This window comes from Tetrao urogallus, assembly GCF_951394365.1.
Source record: "Tetrao urogallus genome assembly, chromosome: 1".
NCBI classification, from domain to species: domain Eukaryota; kingdom Metazoa; phylum Chordata; class Aves; order Galliformes; family Phasianidae; genus Tetrao; species Tetrao urogallus.
In genome coordinates this window covers 180017820-180044602 of record NC_136813.1, presented here as the reverse complement: position 1 = coordinate 180044602, position 26783 = coordinate 180017820, and the positions used below count along the sequence as shown (strand labels likewise).

At 41.0% G+C, this 26783-nt stretch overlaps 1 protein-coding gene across 1 annotated transcript; it reads right to left on the bottom strand.

The window, feature by feature from the left end:
* Positions 1 to 205: 205 nt before the first annotated feature.
* On the bottom strand, positions 206 to 26204 carry NAMPT (nicotinamide phosphoribosyltransferase; the record flags this gene model as incomplete). The annotated part of the gene is made up of 11 exons (XM_079532420.1): positions 26111 to 26204; positions 15645 to 15801; positions 14317 to 14420; positions 12179 to 12307; positions 11558 to 11716; positions 11065 to 11201; positions 8744 to 8969; positions 7509 to 7628; positions 2464 to 2604; positions 2187 to 2321; positions 206 to 319 (listed from the first exon to the last, which is right to left on the bottom strand). Exons 1-11 carry the CDS (start codon positions 26168 to 26170, stop codon positions 206 to 208), a joined length of 1482 nt encoding a protein of 493 aa, XP_079388546.1. The 5' UTR covers positions 26171 to 26204.
* Between the last annotated feature and the right edge of the window lie 579 nt (positions 26205 to 26783).

Below are 26783 nucleotides of genomic sequence, written 5' to 3'. Positions count from 1 at the left end.
TAGCATTAAATATGTTTTACAATGTAAGTACCATTTCCTGATTTTATCTTTTCTAAAGGCTGGCAAAAGATAGGGCAGTATGTCCATAAACCAACAAATAATTTGGCTACAATGTCATAAAACACAAACACACAAATCTGTACAGTAAATCCAGTAGCTATGCAGTACATACTTGTTACACACATACACAGACGTGGAATGAAACTTAGTGAGACGCTGTTTCTAGTTCACTGTTCTTCAGCCTGGCATTTTGTCTTACTTCATCAAATGAATATGACTTCGTTACTTTCCCATTCTTAAATACCGTATGAAGGAGATCCTGCAAGAAACACCACCGATTTAGCAACGGTCAATGCACAAACAATACAGGTTACACAAATTACACAGGAGCTCAAATGCAAGGACCCAAATCAAAACTGATGAGACTAGAGCTCGTGCCTGCCATCACACCCGATCTTTTCACCTTCTGTCTCTCATTGCCACACAGAAGAAAGGATTTAAGTTACCCTACACACAGACAGAAGTTCATTGCTGAGTAGTCCCTGAAGTAAGCTGTCCACACGTGGCTAAAGACAGAACAACATAAGCTAAATAGACTCTGCTAGATTAGCTAGGAGAGGAGGCACCAACCAAATCTTATGTACAATTCAACTGCAGAAATTTAGATGAAGTCTTTGTTTTCTATACACAACTATGAAAGATATCTTTCTTGACAGTCAGTCTCCTTTGCATAAAAATTCTGTAATACAGCACATCAAGAAGTGCTCACAAACAGCACACTGAAAGCAACAGGCAGAGCTTTGTGCAGAAAACTTAGCATAAAGCAACGTCAGGCAGCTGCTATGCCTGCAGACCTATCACACAGACCCATGGCTTTAGGGAAACAGGGCCTGCAAAAGAGTGCATCTCCCCATCATTTCCCAGGGAGCCACAGAACCTGCACCACACATACAGCCCTGTCCAACATCCCATTACAGAAAACATCTTTATGTTATGACAGAAATGAAGGAACCATATACTGTCTTATTTCAGGCCCCAAGTCTTATGACTGAGTTGAAGAGATTTCTCAACTCTCTTAACAGAGATTCTTACTATTATCTAATCTAGACCTCTCTTCTTTTAGTTTAAAACCATTATCACTTGTCCAATCATCATACTTTCAGAGAGTCTGTTTCTTAGGTCTTTGCATCCACTGCATGTTATCTATGGAGATTCTGTCTGCTTTCTGTGTTTACATTTCTCAGAGATGTCAGTTTTATGATTATTGTTGCATAAAAACTTTGTGCCTAATAGTATTCCTCTGCCTTGTAGCACAGAAATGTGTCTCCAGGTACCAGAAAACACAAGAATCTTCCAGCTTTTAATGGCTGAAGTACAATTTGATAGCTTGCTTATTTTCAAACCTCTTAATTCAGGAAGAGACACGCAGTTAAACAGTTTAGTGCTCATACAATGAAAAATTAAAGAGATTTCCAGCTGAAAGCCTGGAGACTGGCCTAAAAAGCATGTTTATTTTACTGAAATAGCACTTAATTTTGTGATTGCAAAAAATTAACAAGGAAACTGAATTTGTGGATTAATTTACATCTTTGAAAACTGGGAAAATCCAGGCACAGAACATTAATACCTGAAGGAACTGTTTTGCAAATCTCAAATTGGAAAGCAAATATAAGTTCAATAAAAATCTACCCTTCTCCCCCTTCACCTCAGGATGTTACTTGAATTGCAGAGCATGGCTCATACAGAAGTACTTGGCTAGTATAACATTCTCACAGAACATCTCAAGTGGGAAAGGATCCAGAATGATCAGTGTCTTGCCCTCTAGACCTTTCACCATCTTTGTTGTCCCCTTTTGGAGGTTCTCCAATAGCTTTATATCCTTCTTATATTCTATTACATTAAGATAAACTAGTTTTGGGGAAAAAAAAACAGTATCTCTTGTTTCTGAACAGAGACAAAAGATGGATAACTGTACAATCTGGACATTCTAACAACATCCTAACATTTTACTGGTACTGAATTTTGCACTGGAGATGCTTCTGAAGTACTGAGGACAGAAGTTGAACTAATTAAAAATATAAAATTTAAACTATTAAAAATATAATTTCACAATTTGTTTTCAATTAACTTTCTTTCCAGTCTACTTCTGCATGAAGAACAATGTAATAAGCCTTGAAAATTCATACCTGCCCATACTCTTCAAGATCTCCCTTTCCTTCTTCAAGTGTCACAAAATCTCCAGCAGGTGTCCTGTGCAAAGACAGTCGGCCTTTCTTTGACCTTTTGTTTGGATCAGCTACTGGATCCTTGAAGACATTTACCTAAAAATCAAAAGTACATTGGGCTTTGTTGGAGTTGCGTACCTTGTGTAGATGGCAGTAATCTAACAGGAGGTATGAAAAAGTTTGTCAAGTGGGGAGGCCGTGGCTGAAAACATGATGGTAGAAGTAGTATAAGACATACCCCAAGACCGTTGGTTACCACGTAGCTACATTTGAAGGAACAGTTTAAGAGATCTCTAGTTAGCTTCTGCAACAAAGCTCCACCAGATCCAAAGGCAATATTTTCAATACTCCATTTATTCTTCTTCATTCCCTCCACAATCTAACAGAAAAAGAAAATTATGTTAGAATATGCTCTTAGCCATGCTATTTTTCCATCAAAATAACACACTACTTAAACAAGATGCTTTTTACAAACAATTGAACCAACTAACATTCAGTTTCCAGGAGACATACGTAACAATCCTGTCAATACTTGGCATGCAGCAGTTCACTTAAAATTTAAAAATCACAGTGTCTAGAATTAAGAGTAGCAATCTAGAAATGGAAATACATAAAGCTACTAAGAACATGTTTTGGCACCTTCTCAGGCAGATACAGATTAATGTGAACTGCACTGGTATCAATAAGTCAACTTAAAGCTTACTACAGCATTCCCCTCATCCCATTCTACCTATACAAACATGACATCCCCTAGCCTAGAGTCATGGGTGCTAGTTTAGTCACACTCATAAATGGCCAAGATTTGTTTCCCTTGTTACCCCTACGTAAGGCTAAAAAGGTAACGACAGCCCCACTAAGAATGTTTGATCTCATAACTCCTAAATGTTTCACTAATAGAAGTACAAGTGAAAGCTTCAGATCCAAAGGCAACATTTTCAATACTTCATTTATTTTTCTTCATTCCTTCCAGAATCTAATAGAAAAAGAAAATTATGACAGAATGTGCTCTTTGGGCATGCTATTTTTCCATCAAAATGGAAATAGCATGGAAATGGAAAATGGTTAAATAGCGAAGTCCCATCCATCCAGATAAAAGGAAGCTGAGGAACAGAACGGAAGGATATAACCTATGGGCAACAGTGCAGTTTCAGAAACCAATATCCTGAGAAATCTGGTAATTTTTTGTGCACCAAAAAGAAATTCCACAGTAACAGATAATACCACTGTTCCAGGAGATGCTGATGTGAAGTCATTTCTTTTAGAGACAGCTAAGGTAAAATGAAGCTTTCCAAAGGAAGGGAGCGGGGGTGGAAAGAAGTGACAACTTTCAGATAGTAGCAAATGGATAGCTAATGTAAACAGAGTATGAGTATTTTATTTATCCATTTTGTTGCATGTAGACTGTCTCAATGGATACCCAATGTTACCAAGGCCCTTTGGGCTGCCAGGGCACACTGCTGGCTCGTGTTTAACTTGCCATCAGCCAGAACCCCCGGATCCTAACTACCAGAGGGACTAACTACAAGAAAACAAAAAACAAAACAAAACAAAAAAAAAAGCCAACAGAAACCCACCTATAAGCATTTGCACTTGCTTTCAGAGACCTAGATATGAGAGAATATTTTGAACAATCTTCCACAAGATATTTAACAGAGATTTATTCCACATAGATCTTTCAATTGGCTTTCCTCAATCTAACAGTAGCTGCTTACTCAGCCTCATCCAAGGTAGCAAGTAGAAGGACTCTCAGGCCCCACTCCCATGACCTTTGCCTAGGGAAGGAACCTTTCAAAAACTCTGTGTCTTGAGTAAACAGTGCCTGTGGATGCAAAAATCCTGTGCAATTTAGTAGTAGTTACCTCATCATTCTCAACAGCAACCCTGTACAAAAAGAACGTGTATTTTCAGGTGATTAGGTTCTCCTGGAAGCAGTTTTAAAAGGAGTATCCATAAAGGACAAAGGGTTTAAGATCATTATAGTGCAAATACAATTCTTCCTGATGCATTTCAGAAGCTACGTACATGACAAAGAAAGGATAATAAAGAGAACTTTCAATATCCTCTCATCATGCATAATACCCAGTAAGACAGAAAGAAACTAGCCTTGACTCACAGATACGGACTCTGCTTATTTATTGCTGTTTTTTGATAAGGCAAATGTTGGTAAACCCCACCTGGACTCATCCAGTTCTATCCTTCTGTTCTGAAGCCTTCCAGAGGAAAAACCAATAGAGAACAATAGAACAGTTCTGGTGTTAAGGTTTTGACCACCTCCTGCTGACCATTATGAGCATGATTAACAATTATGACTCCAGGTTAGAGGATTTTCTTCCTTTATAACCATTTAAAGACATCTGGAAATTGAATGTTCGAAAGGAAGTCCTTTGAGAGTGTAGTATATTGTGGAGTTAGCAGATTGGAATGATTTTTAAAGTGAAAATACTAGAAGAAAGTCAGAAAAGGTTCCTTACCTGTTCTACCAGCATTCCCTATTAAAACAAAGAATTTTAAAATCCAGTTTATACTGAGTTGTTTTCTATATTTTTCTTTCAGCTAGTTAAAAAGTTCTGATCTGCAATTACTCATTTTAGCTTTCCTCTTACACCCATTACTCTCACTAGATCCATAACTGGTCATGCCTAGAATCTGAGGCTGATATGGAATAATTAGAATGATAACTTCCATAGGGGTTTAGAGTGAAAAAAAGATAGCCACAACAGTGCATTTGTTTATGTAAACTCCTTTTTAACAAGTATGAATTATATTTCAAGATTTTTTTCTTTAAATAGCAAGCTATTATCCATTCTTTCACAAGTCAGCATAGTAACCTTGGTTTTGCTGACATAGAAGGAAAGAAAAATCCATGAAATTTTAAACATGACTAAAATAGGCTGCAAGCTTGTGGTCTTTTTGCTCCAATGTAACTTGCTGCTGCCAAATTAGAAGCGTTGCTTTCCTCCTTTTCTGCTTCCCCCAGCTCAAGACAACAGTTTCTATTTCTCTTGTATTGTGCCAGTGATTATTATCCTGTTTTATAGGACAATTTCATTCACTACAAAAACAGAAAAATTGATTCCTTTCAGCCAAGTTAGTTTGCTGCTACATTACGGCATAAATTAGTTCAGTGGTCAGCAGTTCAACAGTCAAAGCTGATGTGAGGTGCACAGCAAGATTACAGTTAGACAAGATGAAAAGGTGGCCACTAAGCAGCAGTGAGTTATACCTATTCTGTGAGCCCCACGGAATTGGACCTTTTATCCACTTCTACACATTACAGGTAAGACTTTCCTCACAGTCAGCAACAGCTTGAGGAAAATATCAGCAAAGAATTGCTCCTTCTGCCTTTTATCCTCTCCCATTAGCTACTGCAATTATTTTTCTGCTCTATTATAGAACTCTGAGAGCAGTGCATTTTATCCTTTAACATAAGTAACTTTAATAATGGTTTTGGTATTCCTAGAGACTGGCTGAGGTTAGCAGGGAATTCTGATTCCATCTGGCCCAGCCCGTCCAAGCAGGGAGGCTCAGAGCAGGGTGCCCAGGGCCATGGCCAGGCAGCTTTGGAAGACCGCTAAGGAGGCTCCACAGCCTCTGGGTAACCTGCGCCGGGGCTCCATCACTGCACAGTAAAGAAATGCTTCCTGGAGCTCAGACACAACTTCCTGTGTTCCACATTGTGCCCACTGCCTCTTGTCCCGTCACCAGGCACCACTGAACAGCACGGCCCTGCCTTTTTCACACTCTCCCTTCAGGTATTTATACAATTCAATGAGATCCCCCCGAGCTTCCCCTTCTCCAAGCTGAACAGATCCATCTCTGTCCCTCCTCATATGAGAGGTGCTCATGTCCCCAATCACCTTTTATCTGAATGCAACCAATGCTCCATGAGCTTATTACCTCTTAGAACTTTGTCAAGTATAATTGACAAAATGAAAACTGAGTTCCTACAAGAAATAATGGTCCAACATTTTTTCATTCAGATTTTCATGAGTCTGTGACACATGTACGTATGTTGCCTAACAATAGCACCAAGTTGTATTTAAGTTCTGTTTTAAAGCCACTGAGAATAGCAAGCTTATTTATCAAGCCTCTTCCCTTAGAATCTGACCATAAGACTTATTTCTCATGCCTTGCTTCCTTAAGAACGTTAGCATGGATTATTCTCGCAAAGCTACAGGAATAAAATTTGCTTTCAAGGCTATGGGGAGCAGGAACAAAACTGTGGTGTATGACTGTACTATCAGCAAACAACCTCAGTGTGAACTCTATTTTGAGTGACAAACATCTCAGAGTTCCATGGTTGAGGTTAACATGATGCATACATGTTAAATATGCAGATGTTTCCTAACAGAGTTGAAGTTTCAAGCCAGCTAATAAGAATCTGAAGATGTATCAACCTAACATAAGCATCAAAATTAATTTTATTGGATTTAAGTTTGTCCAACATATTTCTGGTTTTGAACTGTTACAGTTAAAGATGAAAAATGCAGAACAAACCTTATGAAGTCAAGTCCACCTCCTCTTACTTATCCTCCTTATCTACATTATGTTAGCTAGAATCTCCTTCTAGCAAATAGCAATGAAGTTTTAACTAGCTTCTAATGCAGCAACCACTAAATAACTAGATTTTGTCTTGCTGAAAGGGCACTTCAGTGTCATTTCTCAAAGACTACGTATATTTACCAGATTCAGGCATCAATGATCCAACATGGTCACTCTGACTCAGACCACAGCCTAATCTGTGTTCATTTGGGCTTTCAACAATCCTTACTCCATTAGTCACCAAACCAATGGACTCCTTAACCTCCCCTCACCTTTGTTTTTAACAAGTCACCTTTAAAATCCACACCTTCAAAATTCCAAGTACAAACACTCATCAGAGCACACATAACTAATGAACCCAACCAGTTAATTACTATTATTGCTGTAGCACAGCAATCACGCAGCATGCTTTAGCTGTCAATGAGAGGACCAAACACTGCCAGATTTTTATCTGAATAAGGTTTGACAGCAGGACAAAAGCAAACAAAAACGAGACAGCATGAGCAGAAGGGTTACAACACTAAGGTTAGGATATGCCTTTTAGCTATTTATCCATCTTAATTATTCTCTGTGAGGTTTTAACAAACGTGTTTTACACAGGAGGATATCACAGCCAGTGTCTGGGACAAAGGACAGGGAGGGGTCAGTAGCAAAGCTGCAACACCTAACTAGTCGTAACAGATTCCAGATTAAATAGCAACATGGCCAGTACCACCCTGACATGTGAACAGGATCTCTCACCTCTTGCAACGTGTTGATATCCACACCATCCCCTTGAATAACTCTGAGATAAGGTGGCAGCAGTTTGTAGCCTTTAGAGTTCTCTGTGATGGGAAACTTCTTCCCTAAGATCTCCAAGACCTATGGAAAATAAGGTTCAAAATAAAAGTAAGAAAGTAAAAAAACAAATATATCTACCATAGGCACACAAACAAAACTCACACCAGCCATTGTGGCAGAAGCCATTAGCTCAAAGCAGTCATAGACAATGAAGCTTTTATAAACACGTATCCAAAAGCTAATCCAATCCATGCTTCCCTTCTTTCTCTCTTTGGTTGCTGTCATTTATTGCTATTCAGATGTCATCTGACTTTTTTTTTTTTTTAATTAAAAAAATCACCTTTAAGATGGCAAAGGAGGCTTTCAGTTTTCTACAATTTTCTTAGCCAGCATTAACTTAAATGCAACTCTTCAGATGGGATTTTTCTTACTTGCTATGATGAAGATAATTCAAAGTTCCTATTTGTGATATGTCACTTGCCCAGAAGAAAAAAGTGTTAAAGCTGCATGGATTTGAGAGAATACTAGTATCCCCAGAGTCTTCCAAATTTAGTAAAACAGCGTGGATAGCTACTCAAATTCAGAGGTACCAACAGCTTTTATTATTTTAAAACTTCAACCATTTCTGCATACAACTAGACAGCCAGAAGTAATTTTCAACTTAATTTGAATCAAGTTAATCAAGTTAATTTGTCATTGACTTACATACAATTCTTACATATATACAAGTCCCATACAGGAAGAGAGAAGGGTGTTTAACTTGTATTTACACCTTAAAATGGTCAATTATTCTAATACAGGACTCCAAGATACCTAATCTTGTAGGAAAGAAGTCTTACCTGCTTGGCATTTGTATTAATACAAATAAAAAGAGGGAAATAAACAACTTTTTTTTTTTTTTTTTTTTTAAACTAAGTGATGAATCTTTCTAACATCATTAGAAGAGCAACACTGGTAACTGTTACAAAAGCTTCAAGAAATGGTATGCAAGAATGCATTTAATGAAAACAACGAAGCAATTTAGGCTGCAAAGGAGTTGCCGTATCTATATGTAAATGAGATACAAGTTCAGATTTTTCATAGGTATGCTTTTCAAGGCACACTAAGCTAGAACATTATGTTTACTGGCCAGCCAATCATTACAAAACAAACAATTGTCCTTCCTAATCTCATATATAGAGAACTTAAAGCATTACCTTTAAAACAGTGTCAAGGGGATTCCCAGAATCTGGTCTAATAATAAGTGGTGCCTCTGGACTTCGGCCTTCAATTATATGCCTTAAGTCGTCACCCCATATTTTTTCACAAGCATTGTAAATGTCGTAGCTGTCACTAACCACAGATACAGGCACTGAAGAAAATTGTGTCACTATGTGTTCAAAAGCATCTTTTTCGTGATCCTTCCCCCAAGCTGTTATGGTACTGTGAAGTCAATTGAAAAAAGAAAACGCATTAGAGCAGCATTTGTGTTAAACCACACGTTCTGCATTTCCTAACAGAAATAAATCAAGATAAGAATAGGCAGTGTGATTACAGGACAGCACAAATTACGTTCTTATGTGCTCTGTCTTGCGTGGATAGCAAATGTACTAACAGCAGCACAGATTCATCTCTGGTAGCTTAGACGAACACTGGATATGTAAAGCTTCATGTAACATGTAATTTAATTTAAAACATGTAACTTAGTTTTACTTATTTACTCTCTGTATTTGTGAGAGTTTCTCTTAGATCTGAAATGCAAACAATTAAGGAATTATAAATGCAAGAACAGACCATCTGCTCTGGAACTTCAGACTATCAAATGGGAAGTAGAGAATTAGCAGCATAAATTAGAAGAATCTTAACACTTTTTTTTTAAATTTTATTTTGGATAACAATTTAAAACCACTAAGATCCCTATCACAAAGTTCTTCCAGAAGAACCTCAGAGCTTTACCCTTGGTACAAGGGTACAGGCAAGCACATGAAACACAGTTGCTAAAAGAAGGAGTAAGTTACTGCATGCCAGCTGATCAGCAGACACCGTCTGTATGTGGCTGGCACAACTTACATCAATAACTTGTGTGTGAACAGATAAAACACTTGTATAAAACATAGGTGTGCAGTAAGAAATAACCTGCATTGCAATTTTTCCCCAAAAATGCTAGCGTTAACTTTTAAGTGGACGAGCCCTGGCTCACAGGACCAAAGAGAGAAAACAAAATTACTGTCCAGGAGGCTGGGGCACCCACAGGAACAACACCTGGTGGTGGTGTGCCAGAAGGAAGCATCACACACAGCACCACCTCGGATTGGAAGCTGGAGAACAGCAGAACAATTCTGGAGAAATCCAGGTCTTTTGCAAAGAGCCACTTCGTGAACCAGCTTGAAAACAGAGACTGGTCTGCATTAGGCAGCACACACTCAAACAAAAGACAGTTTAAGACAAAGTATGCTCTCACACTACCCACTTCTGCACACTGTGCAAAAGATGCTTCCATGTGTTTTCTGTCATTATACAGAATTTTACAGTCACTTGCTCCATTGTTTGTTTGTTTTTTAAATCAATTGTGGGGTTAAGCCAAGAGATGTGCCAGGCAAATTTTGTTACTTCTATATCAAATAGTAGTTCTAGAACAGCATTACAGCAAGGATCCAGGAAGTGAAATGAAACAAAGTACCTTTAAAGCTCACTAATCACTGATTATTACCCTATTAGAACTATTCCTGTAGCCTTTTCTGTTATCTTTCTTGCAATTCTGAATGAAAGCTTCTATTCAGAAGAGCTATATTTTGTACTAGCTAAGAAAAAAAAAAAAAAAAAAAAAAGAGGTCTTTCCTTCCTTTGTGCTCATTTCAGTATGCAGATGTACAAGTAATACCCAAAGATGTGCACTCAGTCTTGACTCTGTAGAAGATTCCAATATCAAAGCAGAGATCTTAAACAGGCATTTCAGATGAACTCCTTACTCTCACATTCATTCACAACAAATAAAGGATTATACTATTGGCTGAATCTGTTATGTTGATAGGACACTTTAGAATAAGGAAAATAGAGTGGGAAAGTTGTACCTCATATAGTTTTTCATTTTATTTTAAACAAAATTGTAAATGTGAAGTTCATAACACACATCCTCAGTATCTTTTTCTTGTAAGCTTACAGGTTCCATTTTTAAAATAATCATGTACATTTAGAATCATATAATACTGTGAGTTAAAAGGGACCCACCACCAGGATCATCAGCTACTTCACTCTGTTGGGAAGTTTATAGTTTAAAAACACCTGCAGTTAAAAACAACCACACCACTGTTGAGCCCCTAGAATGTACAGAGGTGTCAGTACAGAACTTTAGCTTCGTCATCTGCATCAGTCAAATACAGCATGGAATAAATGAAACAGCTTAAGATGAAGTGAAGCTTCCACTTTTCCTTTAAAGTGGACAAAAAACAAACACCCGTTCCTAGATATAAAGATGAGTAAGTTTAACAAAATGTACTTTTTCCTATTAAAAAAAAAATTTAATTGCCAAAAATCCTACCTGTGTTCAGCAGCTGGAACAGAATATCCTGGAACTGGATCTTTTGTTCCATAGTACTTCTTAATTAATGCAATTCCAGCTACAGTGTCTGTTCCTTTGAAGTTCACCAAATGAGCTGAAGCTCCTATTCCTGCAGTCTGAAAAAAGACACAGCTCTCAGTTGCCAGGCCAAATATAGAAGCCTAAAATCAGTTACTGGCTAGCACTGATTTGAAACAGCAGAACTCTGACTCGGTTCCTCTTTTACTAATGCACTCTTCATGCATTTACAGGAAAGACAATTTCCAAGGCGAAGGAAGCTCTCCCAGTCTAATTCTCAGAGTTCAGGCACACTTCACGCATCCAGATCCACTCCCTCCACGTAAGTCCAAACACAGCACTCTATGAACTCACAATTTCACCGTTGCACACAATTACCACTGTTAACAAATACACACTGCTGTCCACCATGATTGAGATCAAACTTCCCAGATTATTAGAAAAGCTGTATTACCTCTTGTGAAGAAACTCCCCTGTAGCCAAAGTCATGCAGTTTATACTCCAGTCCCTCCAAGCTGCCAGAAGTCTCCAGCAAATATTTGGCCAAAATCTTTTTCTGCTCTCTAGAATTTGTAGCCACTGTGATTGGATACCACGACTGAACAAGAATAGTCTGAAGCAAAAACCCAAACCATTATTAGGCACGCAGTGAGTGAGAATTTTTGAATCCTAAGTAAACATTTGCTCAGATACAAAAGGGCTATTTATTTTCATCACCCATTCAGAAAGCCTCCAACAGTTTACTTTAGGTTAAAGTAATTAGTCTTTATAATACCTTTATAAGGCAGGGTAATACCAGCCATCTCAAGAGTTACTGCTCCCAAGCTATGGACATACACGATTCCCTTCCTCCTCTTTCCCTTACAAAGGAACTACTGCTATAAAATTATTGCAATCGCTTGCCAGGTAGGGAGGAAAGGTCTATGTATGAGAACTAAAGAAAGAATCGAGGCTTATTTGAAGCAGAAAATGAAAGCTGTCACAGACTTCCCTTAAGACAATATGGGATTCAACCCTTAATTTAAGTGCATTAATTTTTATTTAGAAAAAAAATATGCTACTTTCCAAGACTGACCTCAATCCAATTTGTGAGCCAGTAGCATTCCGGATCTGTGTTTTCTACTGTGAAGAGAACATTTCCTCTGGGAATGACAGAGCCCTCGGGAACAGCTTTTATTTCTATAGGAAGATGGCCATCATATTTCTATGTGAGAAAGAACAATGTCATTAGGCAACAGGAAGGATACATATTACTTCTCTTACTTGACTGCAGATAATAATCAGTCTGTGAGTTTCCTGACTAAGCCTCTTCATCAAATCAAACGAAGGTTTTCAGTTGCATTCCTTGTGCAAATTGAGACAAAAGGGTTTAAATATTACCTAAAAATACATAGACTCATAGAAATAAGAAATACTAGGTATTCATTTTTTCTTCAGTGTTTTTGATCTGAAGAAAGAAAAAAAGTTTAGCTGCTATCTAAGCCTTCAAAAAGCTGTAGTAGTTTTGCTCAGTGCAGATTAGAATCTACTAGAACCTATTTGAAAGAACATTTTATCACCTCAAATATTCACTAAACACAAAATCCAGTTTTGAAGTATCATTCTTCTGTCAAATTCAGTCTTTCATCCCTGAAAGACTGAATATTCTATGGAATATCCCTTTCACAAAAAGTCGTGCTCAGTAGCTCCAGAACAGTAAATATAACTTTCTGAAACAACATTGCCAGATAAACCAACAACACTTAAAACATTTTGAACATCAATACTTTTTGACAAAAAGCTTCATATGAGATACTACTTCTTTAAAGGCAACAAAAATTGCATAACTTCAGAGAAATTACAGAGATTCTTAACTGCTATCAATACATATTCTCCAGTGCCCAAAACACATTTACAAAAATCCCCTACACACTGCAGTTAAGGTTTCTTCTGAAGTGCACTATGCTGTAGCTAATTGCATTCATGTGCCACACAGGTTGGGGTTCTTCAGACTTGGAGATGATTGTGCTAGTTTAATAAATAAAGGACAGTAAGACCTTTCAAAAGGCTCAAAAATATTCAATAATGATTCTATGAAGACAGAAGTATAATTAAAAGGAAAAAAGAAGACCAGGAGATTTGAAGGTTGCTTAGGTGTTCATTTTATCCATGAAAAGCAGTAAGGTCATATCACAACAGTATAGTATCATCATTTTCAGATGTTTTAGGTAGTAAGCTTCTCCTTTGTAATAATGTGTCTTCCCAGCAAACACTGAGTACATCTGGTACATATTTTAGACAAAATGCATAATATTTTTTCCTCTACACTTTACCTAGCATTAGAAATTAGATAACAGAGCCAGAAAGCAAGCAGTGGTAGGTTTATAGAGGTATAAAAAGCAGAAGGATCTCAGTGTGCACATAAGGGCATAAAGCACACAAAGGGAACATACTCTTCCAGGTTGACAGACATTCACATCTAAGATTAAAAAAGGGGAAATCATATTTGTTTTTCTATGAACTGTTTTGGCAAGAAAACCTGAGCAATGACAAACAATGTTCACAGGGGGCATGTGGAATGGCTGCTTTAACTAAGCCAAAAGCACTGAAATGGGATTAGTTAAATGTTAAAACTCAGTGTGGACAGACACGCCGCATAACAAGTTCAATTCAGTTTAGCGAAATCAGGATCAGGATTACTTTAAATACATGCAGTACAGTCCACAAGTATAATGTAGCTTAAATAAGAATACAGTTCGAATTCACATCTGCAGTTATTTCAAAAGTAGACAAGGCTTCTATGAATCAATCCACATTAAGTATCTCTTTGTGAACAGTGGTTCTCCCGCACACCTTGTGGCTCAGCCTTGCTGCTAGATGACATCCAGATATATATATATCTCCAGACTACCAACAGATGCCACCATACAATGCATTCAGTCAGGGTATCAATAGGAAAATAAACCCAAGGGGCTAAAAATTGTTTCCAAGGGTCAAATGTCATTCATTAGAATTCATAGTACTTAACTCATCCACAGTGATTAGAACAGCTCTGAAGATTATATGATCATTCTTTGACAGTTACCAATCCCTGTACACTGTACATAAAAAGCTACACTTACCCACTCTTTGCTATTATGGCTAAAATATCTTGGTTTAAAGAGACTGCCATATCTATTTTATTGTTGACTCAGAAATCCTTTCTTATCTTGTATTATTTTCATTAAGTTTTACCTCCAGAATATAGTTCCATCCCTTCTCATTGAAGACATCATCTTGAAAGTGCTCCCTATACACTTCTTTGGCTTCCTTGATTTTTTCTTTGGTCACCACTTTACCTGTAGTTTCAGAAACAAATGAAAGCTTAGAAAATAAGTAACAAGAGGTTTAGATACAGAAGACTTACTTTACTTAAAAAAAAAAAAAAAAAAAAAAAAAAAGACATGGAGAACACACCAAATGCAGTATAGTAGCTTGTTTAAACCACATTTAATTTGTCATGTAGATTATGATGCTCGTGAAGCCAACAGCACAAAATAGACTTCTGGTCTGCAGGTGGCTCAAGGACAATTTCAGATCTTCTGTCTTTTATGATAGCTAATAAGTCATCATGAGTTTTGTTTATCACTGGAATAGTATAGCAATTATGAAACTCAACACACTCAACAAGACACAGCCTGCCTAGCACAAGTCTCCAGCTATACTGCTCCAGGAGAATCCCTGTGGAGACACCTTAAAAAAAAAATAAAAAAAATCAGTCTCTGATTAATTACTTCTGTGATAGAAGCAGACAAACTAACTGATTACTTGAGTAAGCACTGCTACTGCTTTAGGACTAATTGTCTATTTGCAATGTTAGAGAACAATCCTAAGATTGCTAGAGAAAAGAAGTAAGATTATTAAGTGCTTTGATTTTAGTTTAATTCCAACACGTGGCAGAGATATTTATGGATTCTGGATAACGCAAAAGCATGCAAACTGCATGGCTACAGTTTTCCTTCTAAAGCTTGGCAAATGCAATTTGCATTTGGGTCAGAAAAGGTGATATTTGCACAATGCAAAAAAAAAAAAGAAAAAAAAAAGAAAAATCAAAATACCACCACAGAATTTTCAAATGTTACTCTTAAGAACAGCCAGCATTGAAAACAAGTTCACACACAGCTGTCGTATTAAATAACCTGAGGAACAAAGGAAACATAAGGGAAATTAAAGTTACTACCTTACATAGCAAATACAGATTAAAACGTGCATTCAAAAATGTGAAATGGATCTTCTTGTGATTTCATGAAGCTTGTTTCGTTTCCATTCAATTTCAAGGTGGGGAAGGAACACCTCTTCATTTCTAATAATTCACTGTCATAAAGAAAGGTAGTAGGATGGTTCCTGAAGTTAGAAGTCAGTATCACTTTATTAGGGTGGTCACCTCAATTTCAGAATCACATAAATATGTACCAACCAAGATAATCTGCAATTGTTTAAACCATAAAATTGCAGTAAGGCTTGGGAAAAATTAAGGTATTTATATTTACAGGTATATTTTTACAGGAATTTGAGATAGTTACCTTTCAAGTATTTATTCAGAATGTACTGCAAACCGTAAAAAACAGTTTCTTCATACTTCACTTTCCGTAACTTGGAATTTTCGGTCTTCTTCTCACGACATTCAAAGTAGGAATATACTTTGCTTGTATTAGGTGGATATTGCTTGTAGTGTGTAACCTACATTAAGAAAGACGTCAGTAAGTGCTTGAAACAACACTATAAAGCACAAGAGAAATCAAAAGTCATTGGGCAGAGCTCTACCTTTGTATGTTAGAGCTTACAGGCACTCCAATTCTTCTGACCTATTCCTCCATTAACACCCTTCACAGTAAGCCCTTAGGGGATGTCCCCTCCTGTATTTTTCTTAGATTTTCAGTTCAGAAGTCTGTATCCCTTATCTTACTTTCTTTGTTTCTGCAACAAGGCTTTTGTTCCCCCAGCACCCTTCATGGTCAACTCTTCCACTGCCCCCACAACTTCACTTTGATTAACGGGGGAAGTTTTCATTGCTTGGGTTTTAGGAGCAGCACTGAGCACTCACCTGCCCAACCAGTTTTCTCTCCACCACACTTTGCTTCCTGCAGCTACCGGGCTTGGCCACAAAGTTGTCTGCCACTTCCAACCCAGAGGTATCTGCTTGCATTTAATTGAAGGGTTAAGGCTGTAGTCATGTAGTTCAAGTGAAAGCCATTCAGGCTCAAGAAGGCACTGACAGTGGCATTTACCCCAATGTCTTGTTCACCATGGCCAGAGAGGATTTCCCAAACCCACACTGCGTTAATGACAGCTCACAAGCCTGTTACTGTTGGGAATGCTGTTAGAGTTGCCTGAGGTTTGTACCTGCTCACAACCTCTCATCCTTTGGCAGTCAAGCACCACCACGCAACAAAATCTGAAGAGGTGCTAAAGGCACATCCAAATTTTTCTCAAAGGCCCATATTTAACCACAAGATTAAGTGTAACTTAATTGCTGCTGCTACTTGCCTCAAATAATCTTTAAAAGTGTCATTTCCAATACCACAAGAATCCAGGAAAGGAGTAGCTGAACATTTCTTCTTGTCTTTCTAAACTGCACCTTTGACACATTCAAAACAAAGCATCTGAGTTCCCATTACCTGTATTGCTAAAGCTGTACATTAAGAACTTTAAAAACAGTGGGTTCTTTTCCTCTCAAATGTCACTTCTATTTAGTAGTTCGCTCAGCTTGAATAATCAACTAGACTGTGCAATTGCATTTTCTGGTTCTTCTATTGCAGCAGTTGTGTTTGGGTTTCCAATGCTGCAAGGAACAGTCAAATAAACGAAAAGGTCAATTTATAGATCTTTCCATTATCTTCACTTGTATGAAGTTTCCAAGGCCAATCAAATAAAATCCAAGCTTGTAATGGCAAGCTATCTGCCTTCATTTCAAACAAAGCACTGCTGAGCAGACATCAACGGAGCACAACCTATTCTGCTCCAATTCCACAGCCACTCCAAAGGGAGAACTACCAACTAGTTCTTAGATTCAGTTCTAGCTATCAGAAACATCTCACTCCATGAACTGTGACATGTCTGTCCCCAGCTCTAGGCAGAACTTCCAAAAAAGTAACAATGCCAGCTGATACAGTTCTGTTCACACATAAACACACAAACACAAAGCCCACCACCACAAAGCCTCCTATGGAGCATTCTGAAAAAAAATATCACGTTCTTCTGACTAATGGGAGTGTGAATGTACACACAGCTCCCTTACAAAAAAAAATTATTAAATGGTCTCAGAGGAAAACATAACAAATCAGAAGGATCATTTACTTCAACAGAGAGCAGAACTCCTTGCTTCACGCTGTTACCACACAAGTTACTGTGACTGCGTGAGAAGTTTTGGTCTTTTTTGTGACCATGCAAGGGACTGGACTTTAAGCTGGAACTTCATTTTATCATATTGCTTCAGAACACTGTCTGACTTCGTTTTCATTCTTCATCCTACTGGGATGCTACAGCTTTGCGATTTCAGAGTGAGCACTCAGCACAGAGCTGACAAATGAAGACTTATACGGCAGACACTCCAAGAACAATTCCCAAAAGAGCACCTGAATTCCTGGAATGTGCTCTGGAACAAAACAATGTAATGCTGTTGTTTTATCCACAACAATTCAAGCAAGGCACTACATCCATGTGAGAATGTATACTTAAGTCTCTAATAAAGTTTAATGATCCAAGTTACTAAGACAGGCAGGTATTTGCAGTTAACATTTGCCTTATAATGAAAGCTTGCATGATCTCCCGCTACTGTCTTTGAAACAACCTCTGGCTTCAGTCATTTAAAGACATCTCCTCCAGCCAGACATTTTTGTCTATCAAATGAGTTACAGGTCCCAGATTAACTTATGGAGCACAGTGCACACACTGAGTTGGTGCCACCTTCTCCTGATGCATTTAAACACTTTTTCATAGAGTCTTCCCATTCTAGCTCTGGTTTGAAGCATAACTGCAGAACAGGGTGCTCTGGCAGTACGTGAGCAGAACCTGAGGGCTGAAAGCCAACTGGAAAGCCAACAGCCAGAAGCATCCTTTATGCAGCATGCCTGGGGAGACTGCTCCTCCAGACTACCTTGCAACAGTTTCAGCCAAAGAAAAAAAACAAAACAGAGAGAAAACAAGCCAAGAAAAATTAAAAAAAAAAAAAAAAAAACAAAAAAACCACAACCAAATGCACATCCATCAGATATTAAATAGCAGGTTCTGCTATTTTTGTAACTTTAGATTAGACCTCAAACTGAAAACACATAGCTATTACTGTCCACAGAAGTATTATTTCTAAGAATGCAAATTTAAATAAGTTTGAATGAAATTGATACACTTATAAATTAAACTTCACCAAGTACTTGACAGAGATAATTTGTTTTACAAGTTATAAATGTAAGATGTAGTTCTATTCCTCACATATTAGAATCCATTTAAACAGTAAAAAAAACTAAACTGCCTCCCTCACAATTAAGTTACTTCACACCTAACCAGTCTTTGTGATTTTGAATAATTTGGGCTGCCTTTAATATTCCACGAAGCCACGGGTTTCCTCTATAAAACCAGAGCACCCATTGGGTGCCCACAAGGCTCCCATGGACTCTGTGGTACTCAGACACAACCGCAATCTTACAGCACCACCCCTTCCAACCACTCCAGGCACACAGTATATGTAGGTGAGAAGAAACCACCAGACCCATTTTCCCTCACTCTTGATGTGTTTAACCATAACAGGAAGGCTCCAGATCCACCATGCTAAACCACATCATCATCCCACACCTCAAGGACTCATAGCCTCTGCTGTGCTTGCAAGCTACCAGGCAGGGTGCTGAATCTAAACGGCACATCTGTCTACAGCGCAGGATGATGGCTCTGTTCATTATTGGGGATTCTTGGATATCTAGGGCATGGGGAATAACACACATTCACCACAGTGATGGTGCAGGGAAGTCAAACAGCAGTTTCATTTGGTGGGCGATAACCCTGCTTTCAACAGGGAGGAACTGAATGGGCTTTGAGGTCCCTTCCAACCCAGTCCATGCTGAGATTCTATGAAATGTCTGGTGCTAAAAAATAAGTATTAAAAAAAAAATCCAAAAAAGGATCAAGCCCTAGGAAACAGGAACATCTCACAGAAGAGATAGAAAACACCTCTGAGAAAACAAAACAGCAAAAAAAGAAAAACAAGAAACCCAACACAACACAATCGATGATACAAAAGAGGCTACAAGGCACTTGGAAAATAAAAGCTATGCTTTCAAAACTGCCTGAGCTTTCCTTGTTGTCAGATGATATTCTGCACCTCCCTGTACGCTACACAGTGTAGAAAGAACAACTGATGACAATAGATGGCAGTTGAAATGTATTTCATGCAACTTACAGATTGAGACAGCATTGATAAAGCTGTGCTTTCAGGTAGCGGGTGACAGAAGCTGGACCTGTACAGACAGGCTCTTGATAAGCAGCAGTGACTCTAAGCTCTATAGGAAACCCCCGTTTCTACAGAAACAAAGACCAAGCAGAAGTCCCTACCGAGATTAAGAGACCCTTACAAGAAAACAGAACTCCAAAACATGTTCAAAGGTCTTTTGATACTTAGTTCAAAGACTGTGGCTTAGGTTTTGTTTCCACGAATTTCAACAAACAGCCCTGGAACAACCATCTACAACAAGGTTATAAATTACATCTGAAATAGAGCACTTTTATTCTCCAGTTGTGACAGCTCCTTATTACATTTAATCCAAACAAAGGTGTATGCTGGATAAAGAATACTTCTATTCAACTAAATGTAGTAGAAAAATAATATGAAGCACAAAAGAGATTTAGAGCAGCCATCCAAGAAAATACACCAACTGTAAGAAGTTAAATTTTAAGAGAAATGAATTAAGAGTACTCGTGACAAAACAACGAGAAGGAGACAAAGGTGGGGTTTTTTTTGTTGTTTGTTTTAAATAGGTAACAAACCCTCTGGAATAAGATTCTGTTTACAAACTTTACTGTGAAAGAGTTTGCAAAGAAATTCTTTTAAAATGTTACTTAAGGCCATACATGCCAGCCATTTGAGAATATGAGAAACCCAGCTCTAACCTCAGCAGAGAAATCTGGTGTGCTCACATTCCTGCTGCTCAGCTGGGTGCTATCATGAACCATCAGAAAGATGCTTCTAAGCTCTGTCTGTAGCAAAGCAAACAATACCCTGCATATCTAGCCTGCAGGGACTGGTCTGAATTTTACCTCTACAAGAGAGAATACCAGCACAACTAAGAAGGTACTTGACATTTTTGTAGTTAGTTCAAAAACTCTTCATTGCAAAATGGGTATAAAAGAGTCCAGTTCTTGAAAGATAGATACTGTAGCCAAGCTCAAAGGAGCACGGTCCTTGTGGACCACTCAACTGGGGCACTTCAGGATCTAGGGCACATCACAGAGGGCATGAATTATGGGCTAGTCAATATCCTGCCAGCCTTGTTCACACGCCAAAATGGGCTAGATCCATGACAGCATAGGTGAAAATTGACCCACGCTCCTTTATAAGCAACAAACAAAAAGGAGAGCCACACTGTGGGATGTGGTATCAGAATAGGTGTTGAATTAACTGGTACTGGAACATATTTATCTGGGGGATCCTCACCCCCATGTACAGTATGCTGAGTTAGATAACTTCCCTGCAGCAGTCCCTCAAGCATTTATCCTGGAGAGACTTGTATGAAGCTCCTCTAAGACTCTCTCTTGTTGTGGCACTACCTACCATTTGAAAATTCGCAGGAAGAGACAGAGGTCATGATCTGAAGGACCATTTCACCTAACAATATTGGGTTTAACTGATAGAGTGGTTCAAAGCAAAGGTTGCCAATAACTTACATGGAAGGCACAGTTAACAAACAGCAGAGGAAATGAAGCAGTATTTAGGACAAACACAGGCTATGACCGAAACTGAAGGGTGACTCTGTACCACATCTAATGCCTCTGTATTTTAGCATACCATTATCTCTTACAGGCTGAAAAAATAAGAGAGTGAGCAAGAAAACCTAAGGCATCGGTCAGTACTACAATAAATAATGAGAGTATGTGCACAGAGGCACATTTATATGTAATCTGCACACAACAGCAAGAGGTGCTCTTAAGGACGATGTTCACACTCACCTACAAAACAAGGTCAAGTGTAAGCACTGTAACCAAAGATATTCTGAAATGCTCAAAAAATATGATATTTTAAAAGTAGCACTCTGCAGCAGATTTGTCACCAAAAATTCCCATGTTTTACAAGCAAGATTACCACAACAAAGATGACAGAAATGCCTTATGCTTACTGTTTACACATTTTTTGAGTAGCAGTAGAATTTCATGTACTGCTACAAGCTTCACGTTCCTTAATTAAAAGTGAAAAAGCATTTAGCTTTTCAACAATGAAAGTTAATTTAATTAATTTAAAAATTGTCCAAATCCCACACAGTGGCAGCATTCCCATAGAGCAATGATGATTTGAGGGTTGAAACACGACTGTGTGACCGAGTTAAAAGGTGGAAGAAAACAGACCCTGACACAGCAAAGACTGCTTTGTACATGGAATGTCAGGCCTGAAGCTTCTGACCCTTCCATTGCCAGAATTACAGGAGGTAACAGAACACGTCCACATCCCCACCAAAAGATTTTAATTAAAATAAACAGATATATATGTGCTGCTAAGAATAGTTTGCCATCATTAAGTACTAATCAAAACCAATAAAGAATACTCATGACACTTCCTTGCGTACCCACAGCCTTATAAATAAAGAACGTAGCTGCTGTCAGAGCCTGAGAATAAACACATTCACATGAAACACTTCAGAAGTGCTCTTCTGCATCCACGTGGAGTAAAAGAAGTCATTAAAATTCAACATGGAATATGCACACTGTTGTTTTGTTTTAAAAGGAAAAATAAAAGAAAGAAGAAAATATGTTTAAGCTTCCTTGAAGCATCCAGAAAGAACTGAATTCTGACACAGATCTCATTTGCAGTCTAGATATCAAGTCAGTTCCTCCTATGGGGTAATTGCATGGCAGCTTATTATAGCTATCAGCTTAATTACAAAACACTCCAACCAGCAGTAATAGGGTCCATTGCTGGTAACAACATAAGCTATTACTGGTATAGCAAACGAGGTTCAGTCCTCCTGACAGCCCTTCCTCACTCACAGCTCACACTGTGGCCTGGCCAGCTGTGGGTCCATGCCGGACACCTGCCCACCAAAACACCCTGCCAGGCCAGCCCTCCCCTGGCTCTCAGGTGATGTACTGTCTGGAAGGTTTGCAGCCTGTGCTCAAACCAACACGGGACAAACAGAGAGCTGGGAAGCAAAGAGAAAACAGGGACAGTGTGTCAGCAGCATCAGAGATGAAGAAGGTGGAAGGCTTCACTGGGAAGCGCAAGGAGTCACAAGGGGCACAAGAAGGGCAGGACAACACATGGCCCTGATGGGAGGAAGGGCAAGAGCGGGATAAACTGACCCCCGATGAATTGAAAACAACCAAAAAAAGAACCCCAAAAAATCAGATTATGGAGACTTCTTAGTATCAACAGATCATTAGGACAGCAGCCAGTACATTCAGTTGAAGAACAATGAACTTCAAGGAGTCTACCTGCATCCATTCCCTCAGCTGCAGCTTTCCAACTAGCAGCCAGAATTTGGACTTCAAGTACTTCCCTCTTCCAGCAAGTATTGTGTTAGCAGCGAGAAATTTCACCACTAAAAGCATTGTGCCTCTACTGGACACTGTCACAGAGCAGTTCCCCAGGCACCACTGCACAAATTAATTTCTTGCAAGTCTTATGATCCAAAGAATTAACAACTGCTTTCACTCACCAGTGAGATACAAACACACCACTCTGTGTGACCACCAAAGGCCTGGCAGCAGAGGCACATAATAGGGAAATCACTGCTGGAGAACTTGGGGAAGCTTAAGAATCTGCAACAAAGTACTCAGATTTTTTATTTTTTTTTTTTAACATAACTGACGTAAAAACGTTTGTATTGTTATTGGGGGGTAGAGAGACACTGGGCAATTTGAAGCCCTGCACCAAAATCATGAAGCACTGGTACAGATCTGCAAGCCTCAGCTCAAAAAAGGAAGCTCAGCACTGGGTTTGGAGCGTAGCATGTCTCTGAAATCACCCTCTGGGAATTATTCCTGCCCAAAAACAAAGGAGCATACTAGAAAAATAAGCATGGTATTGAAAGTGGGAGTTTGATAAGCTTCTGTGACTTAAGAGGAAACGTTCTATGATAGGCACACAAACAGGAAAACTGTTGAGGGGGAAGAGGAATTGGATCAGCTCTTAAAAGAAAGCTCTACCAAACCACTTTGCCATACACCACTTGTTTCTAACTCCTAGTAGGCTCTTAAACCAGTAATCAGTTTTCTTTCCAGCCCAGATTTCCTACCTCAGCACAGAACTGGGACACTGGAGCCAATAGCACCCAAACACAAACAAACAAGCAGTGCCAGATCACAGCTCAGACACCAGAACTTGTTACTCTCAGACAGCTGTCTCGGATGGGGCTGCACTGTTTGAGACACTCTGCACATTTTTCCCCAGCAGAGCTGTTTATCTGCATGTGACTTCTGTCACCACCATTAGTTTGTACGGATCTGTGCCTACTGCAATGGAATTGTAAAGTTTACTTCTGAACACAAGTGGAAGTTTTCCATTATAGCTTGATTGTCACATATTGCATACAAACCGATGCTGTAACAGTGGATACAGCAGAAATATTGAGGGAGGAATAAAGAAAAAAAAAACCATGAGATCAATTTGTTCTAATAGTGCATCAGAGTGTTTGGTAACTCTTGCAAAAAGCCTGATGTTGTGGACTACCAGATCTTTTAGTGCAGTCATACTGAAAGTGCTTTCAGTAAGTGAGCTTCATTGATTAGGAAATGACAGTATCACACAGGGAGCAGATAAGCGATGCGTGCCCCTGTTACCTAACAGGATAAAAGCAACTACTTAGGTGTTGCTCAAAGATCTAAGAGTTCTTAAGGATTGGAACAAAGTATGGGGAGACAATTTGAAAAGCCCTAACAGAACCAAGCAGGTAACTCCAACTACTTTCAATATAAAGTAAAACACTCCAAACTGTCACAGAGAACTTAACCCCAATTCAGCCTGAACTAGAAAGAACTCAGTCTTTACTTACTCCTGTAAGGTTTTTACCACTAGCAGAATTGTCACTACATCAGCCTTTCTACAAAGCAGCAAGCAGAAAAAACAGTGTGGTCTGCCATTCCAGTGCCCCTCACTTCCACTGATCCCAGAACAGATCTGGTGAATTTAAGAGAAGTTGTGTGCAAATGAGATGGAAAATGGACACTGCCTAAATGCTAGCCTACAGTACTTAACACGATTAGACTCAAGCATGGAAAAAAAGTGGATCTTCCATGTTTGCATTAAATTTAAACATGGAATGGCTTGGATTTTAAACCCCACCAGCCCTAACCCCTGCCATGGGCTGGGGCACCCACAGCTCTATGGGCAGCCGTGCCAGGGCCTCACTGCCCTCTGAGTAATGAGCTTCACCCTAACATCTATCCCAAATCTCCCTACTCTTAGTGTAAAGCCATTCCCCCTTGTCCTGTCACTATTCGGCTGTCCCTCTCCTGTTTATAAGCTCCCTTCAAGTACTGAAAGAGTATCAGGTTTTGCCAGAGCCTTCTCTTCTCCATTCTGAAGAAGTCCTGCTCCCTCAGCCTGTCTTCACAAGAGAAGGCACTCCAGCCCCCTTAACACAGAAGACCAAAATGTAGTTCTTAAGGAGTGTTGCCAGATTGAGCCCTTAATGAAAGTGATTTCCAGAGCCTTGTTGAGAGAGCCGCTCTAATGTTCTATTGGTGTCTCCTATGTTCCAGCTCACCTGTTCGCAGACTGCGGTGGTATGCACTACCAACTCCTTTACAAAAAGAGTTCCTCTGTATAACATCAAATAGTAATAGTGGCATCATATCCTCAGAGACGAGCTGGTAGAGATAGCAATACGAGCCAGCAAACAGAGACTCCTCCAGGAGTTTGCCAGTGACAGGAGCTGGCCGTGATATAACATCTCCTGTTTCCAGCTCCGTTGGGTTATCAGCACACGCCCAACCCCATACCAGCGGTCAGAGCTTTAAGGGACGACAGTGTTAACAAACGCTTTCACCGCAATCGGTGGTGTGACCGCGGCGGCGTTCAGCACACCGACCACCTCCCTGACAGCGCAATTCGGCTCCTGAAGAGGAAAAAGTTCATTTGTCACTCCCGGAGTCACTGCGGGCCGGACCGGGGGCTGCCCGCCATGGCTGCGCCCGGAACCCCGCGCTGAGCCCGAAGCCCCGCGCTCGCGGTAATCAGTCACGGGGCTCGCGCCCGAGCGCGCTCACGTTCCGATGCGCCTAAAGGGCTTCTGGGTCACACCCCGCGGAACGGCAGCGGGGAGGTCGCGCAGCGAGATCTCCCCGCCGGGCAGCGCCATCGCTCAAACTGCCGCCTCCGAACGGAGACTCGACGCAAGGAGCCACTGCCGCAGCGAGCGGCCGCCCCGCACGCGCGTCTCCGGCCGGCGGCTCCTCGGGGCCGATGCCGCCCCGCTACGGCGCGGGAGGGACAGCGCCGCCCCAGGGCCGCACGTGCGCCGCCGCCGTCCCCACCGCGGCCGGGGGCCGCCCGGTGCCGCCATGGCCGCCGCCGCCGGGCCGCGCAGCTTTCACTTTCTCTCTCGCCCCGCAGGCACCGGGGCCGCGGGGCCCCGCGGAGCCCCACCGACGGTCCTCCCGCACCGCCCCGAGGCCGGGCGCGCTCTCTCCCTCCCTCCCGCCGCGGGGCCCTTCCGGCCTCGACCGGGCCGGCGGAGAACGGCAGCCGGCGGCGGCCCGGCTCCGAGCCTCAGCCGCCTGCAGGCTCGCGGGTCCGGAACGGTGGCCGCAGAGGTGACCCCCCCTCCGGCTCCGTCCCTCCCGCCGTGCCCACCTTGTAGGAGTCGGTGGCGAGGAGGATGTTGAACTCGGCGCCCGCCGCCGCGCACTCCATGCCGCCGAGCCCCAAGCAGGCGCCGCCGCCGGCACGGACAGGACTAGGCTGCGCTGCCCGCCGCCGCCAGGCGCTCGGTGCTGGGAGGGGGCAGAGAGGAGAAAGGGGGGATGGCGGGGGGCGGAGCCGGGCGGGGGGCGGAGCCGGACGGATGATGGCCGGGCGGGCGGGACCTCGCTCGGCTTCCGAGCGCCGATTGGCCGCGCCGCCGAGCCGCCAGAGGCTGTGCCGTGAGGTGGGGGCCAGGGCCGAGGCGGCCTCTGATTGGTCAGGCGGTGCAGGGGGGAGGAGGGGGACGGTGTGACACCGCGAGTGCGGGGGAGAGCCCCGAGCCGCGCGTTCTCTTTCATCGGAGTCCGGGCGGAGGGCGGAGCACGTGGCCGGGCCGGGCACGTGACGTCACCGCGCGGCCGGTGCGCGCTCTCTCCCGATTTGCCGAGGCATCGGGGGCGGGGCGAGTGCGGAGCTCGGTGGCGCGGGGGGTCGCGCGGTTCGCGGGTACGCGCCCAGGGGCTCCAGTTTCGATTCCTGCGGGCGCCGCCTGTGGGCGCGATTCTGGGAAGGGGCGGGTCGGGGCGTGACCCGGGGCCTTGCAGGAATGCGGGCACGGGAG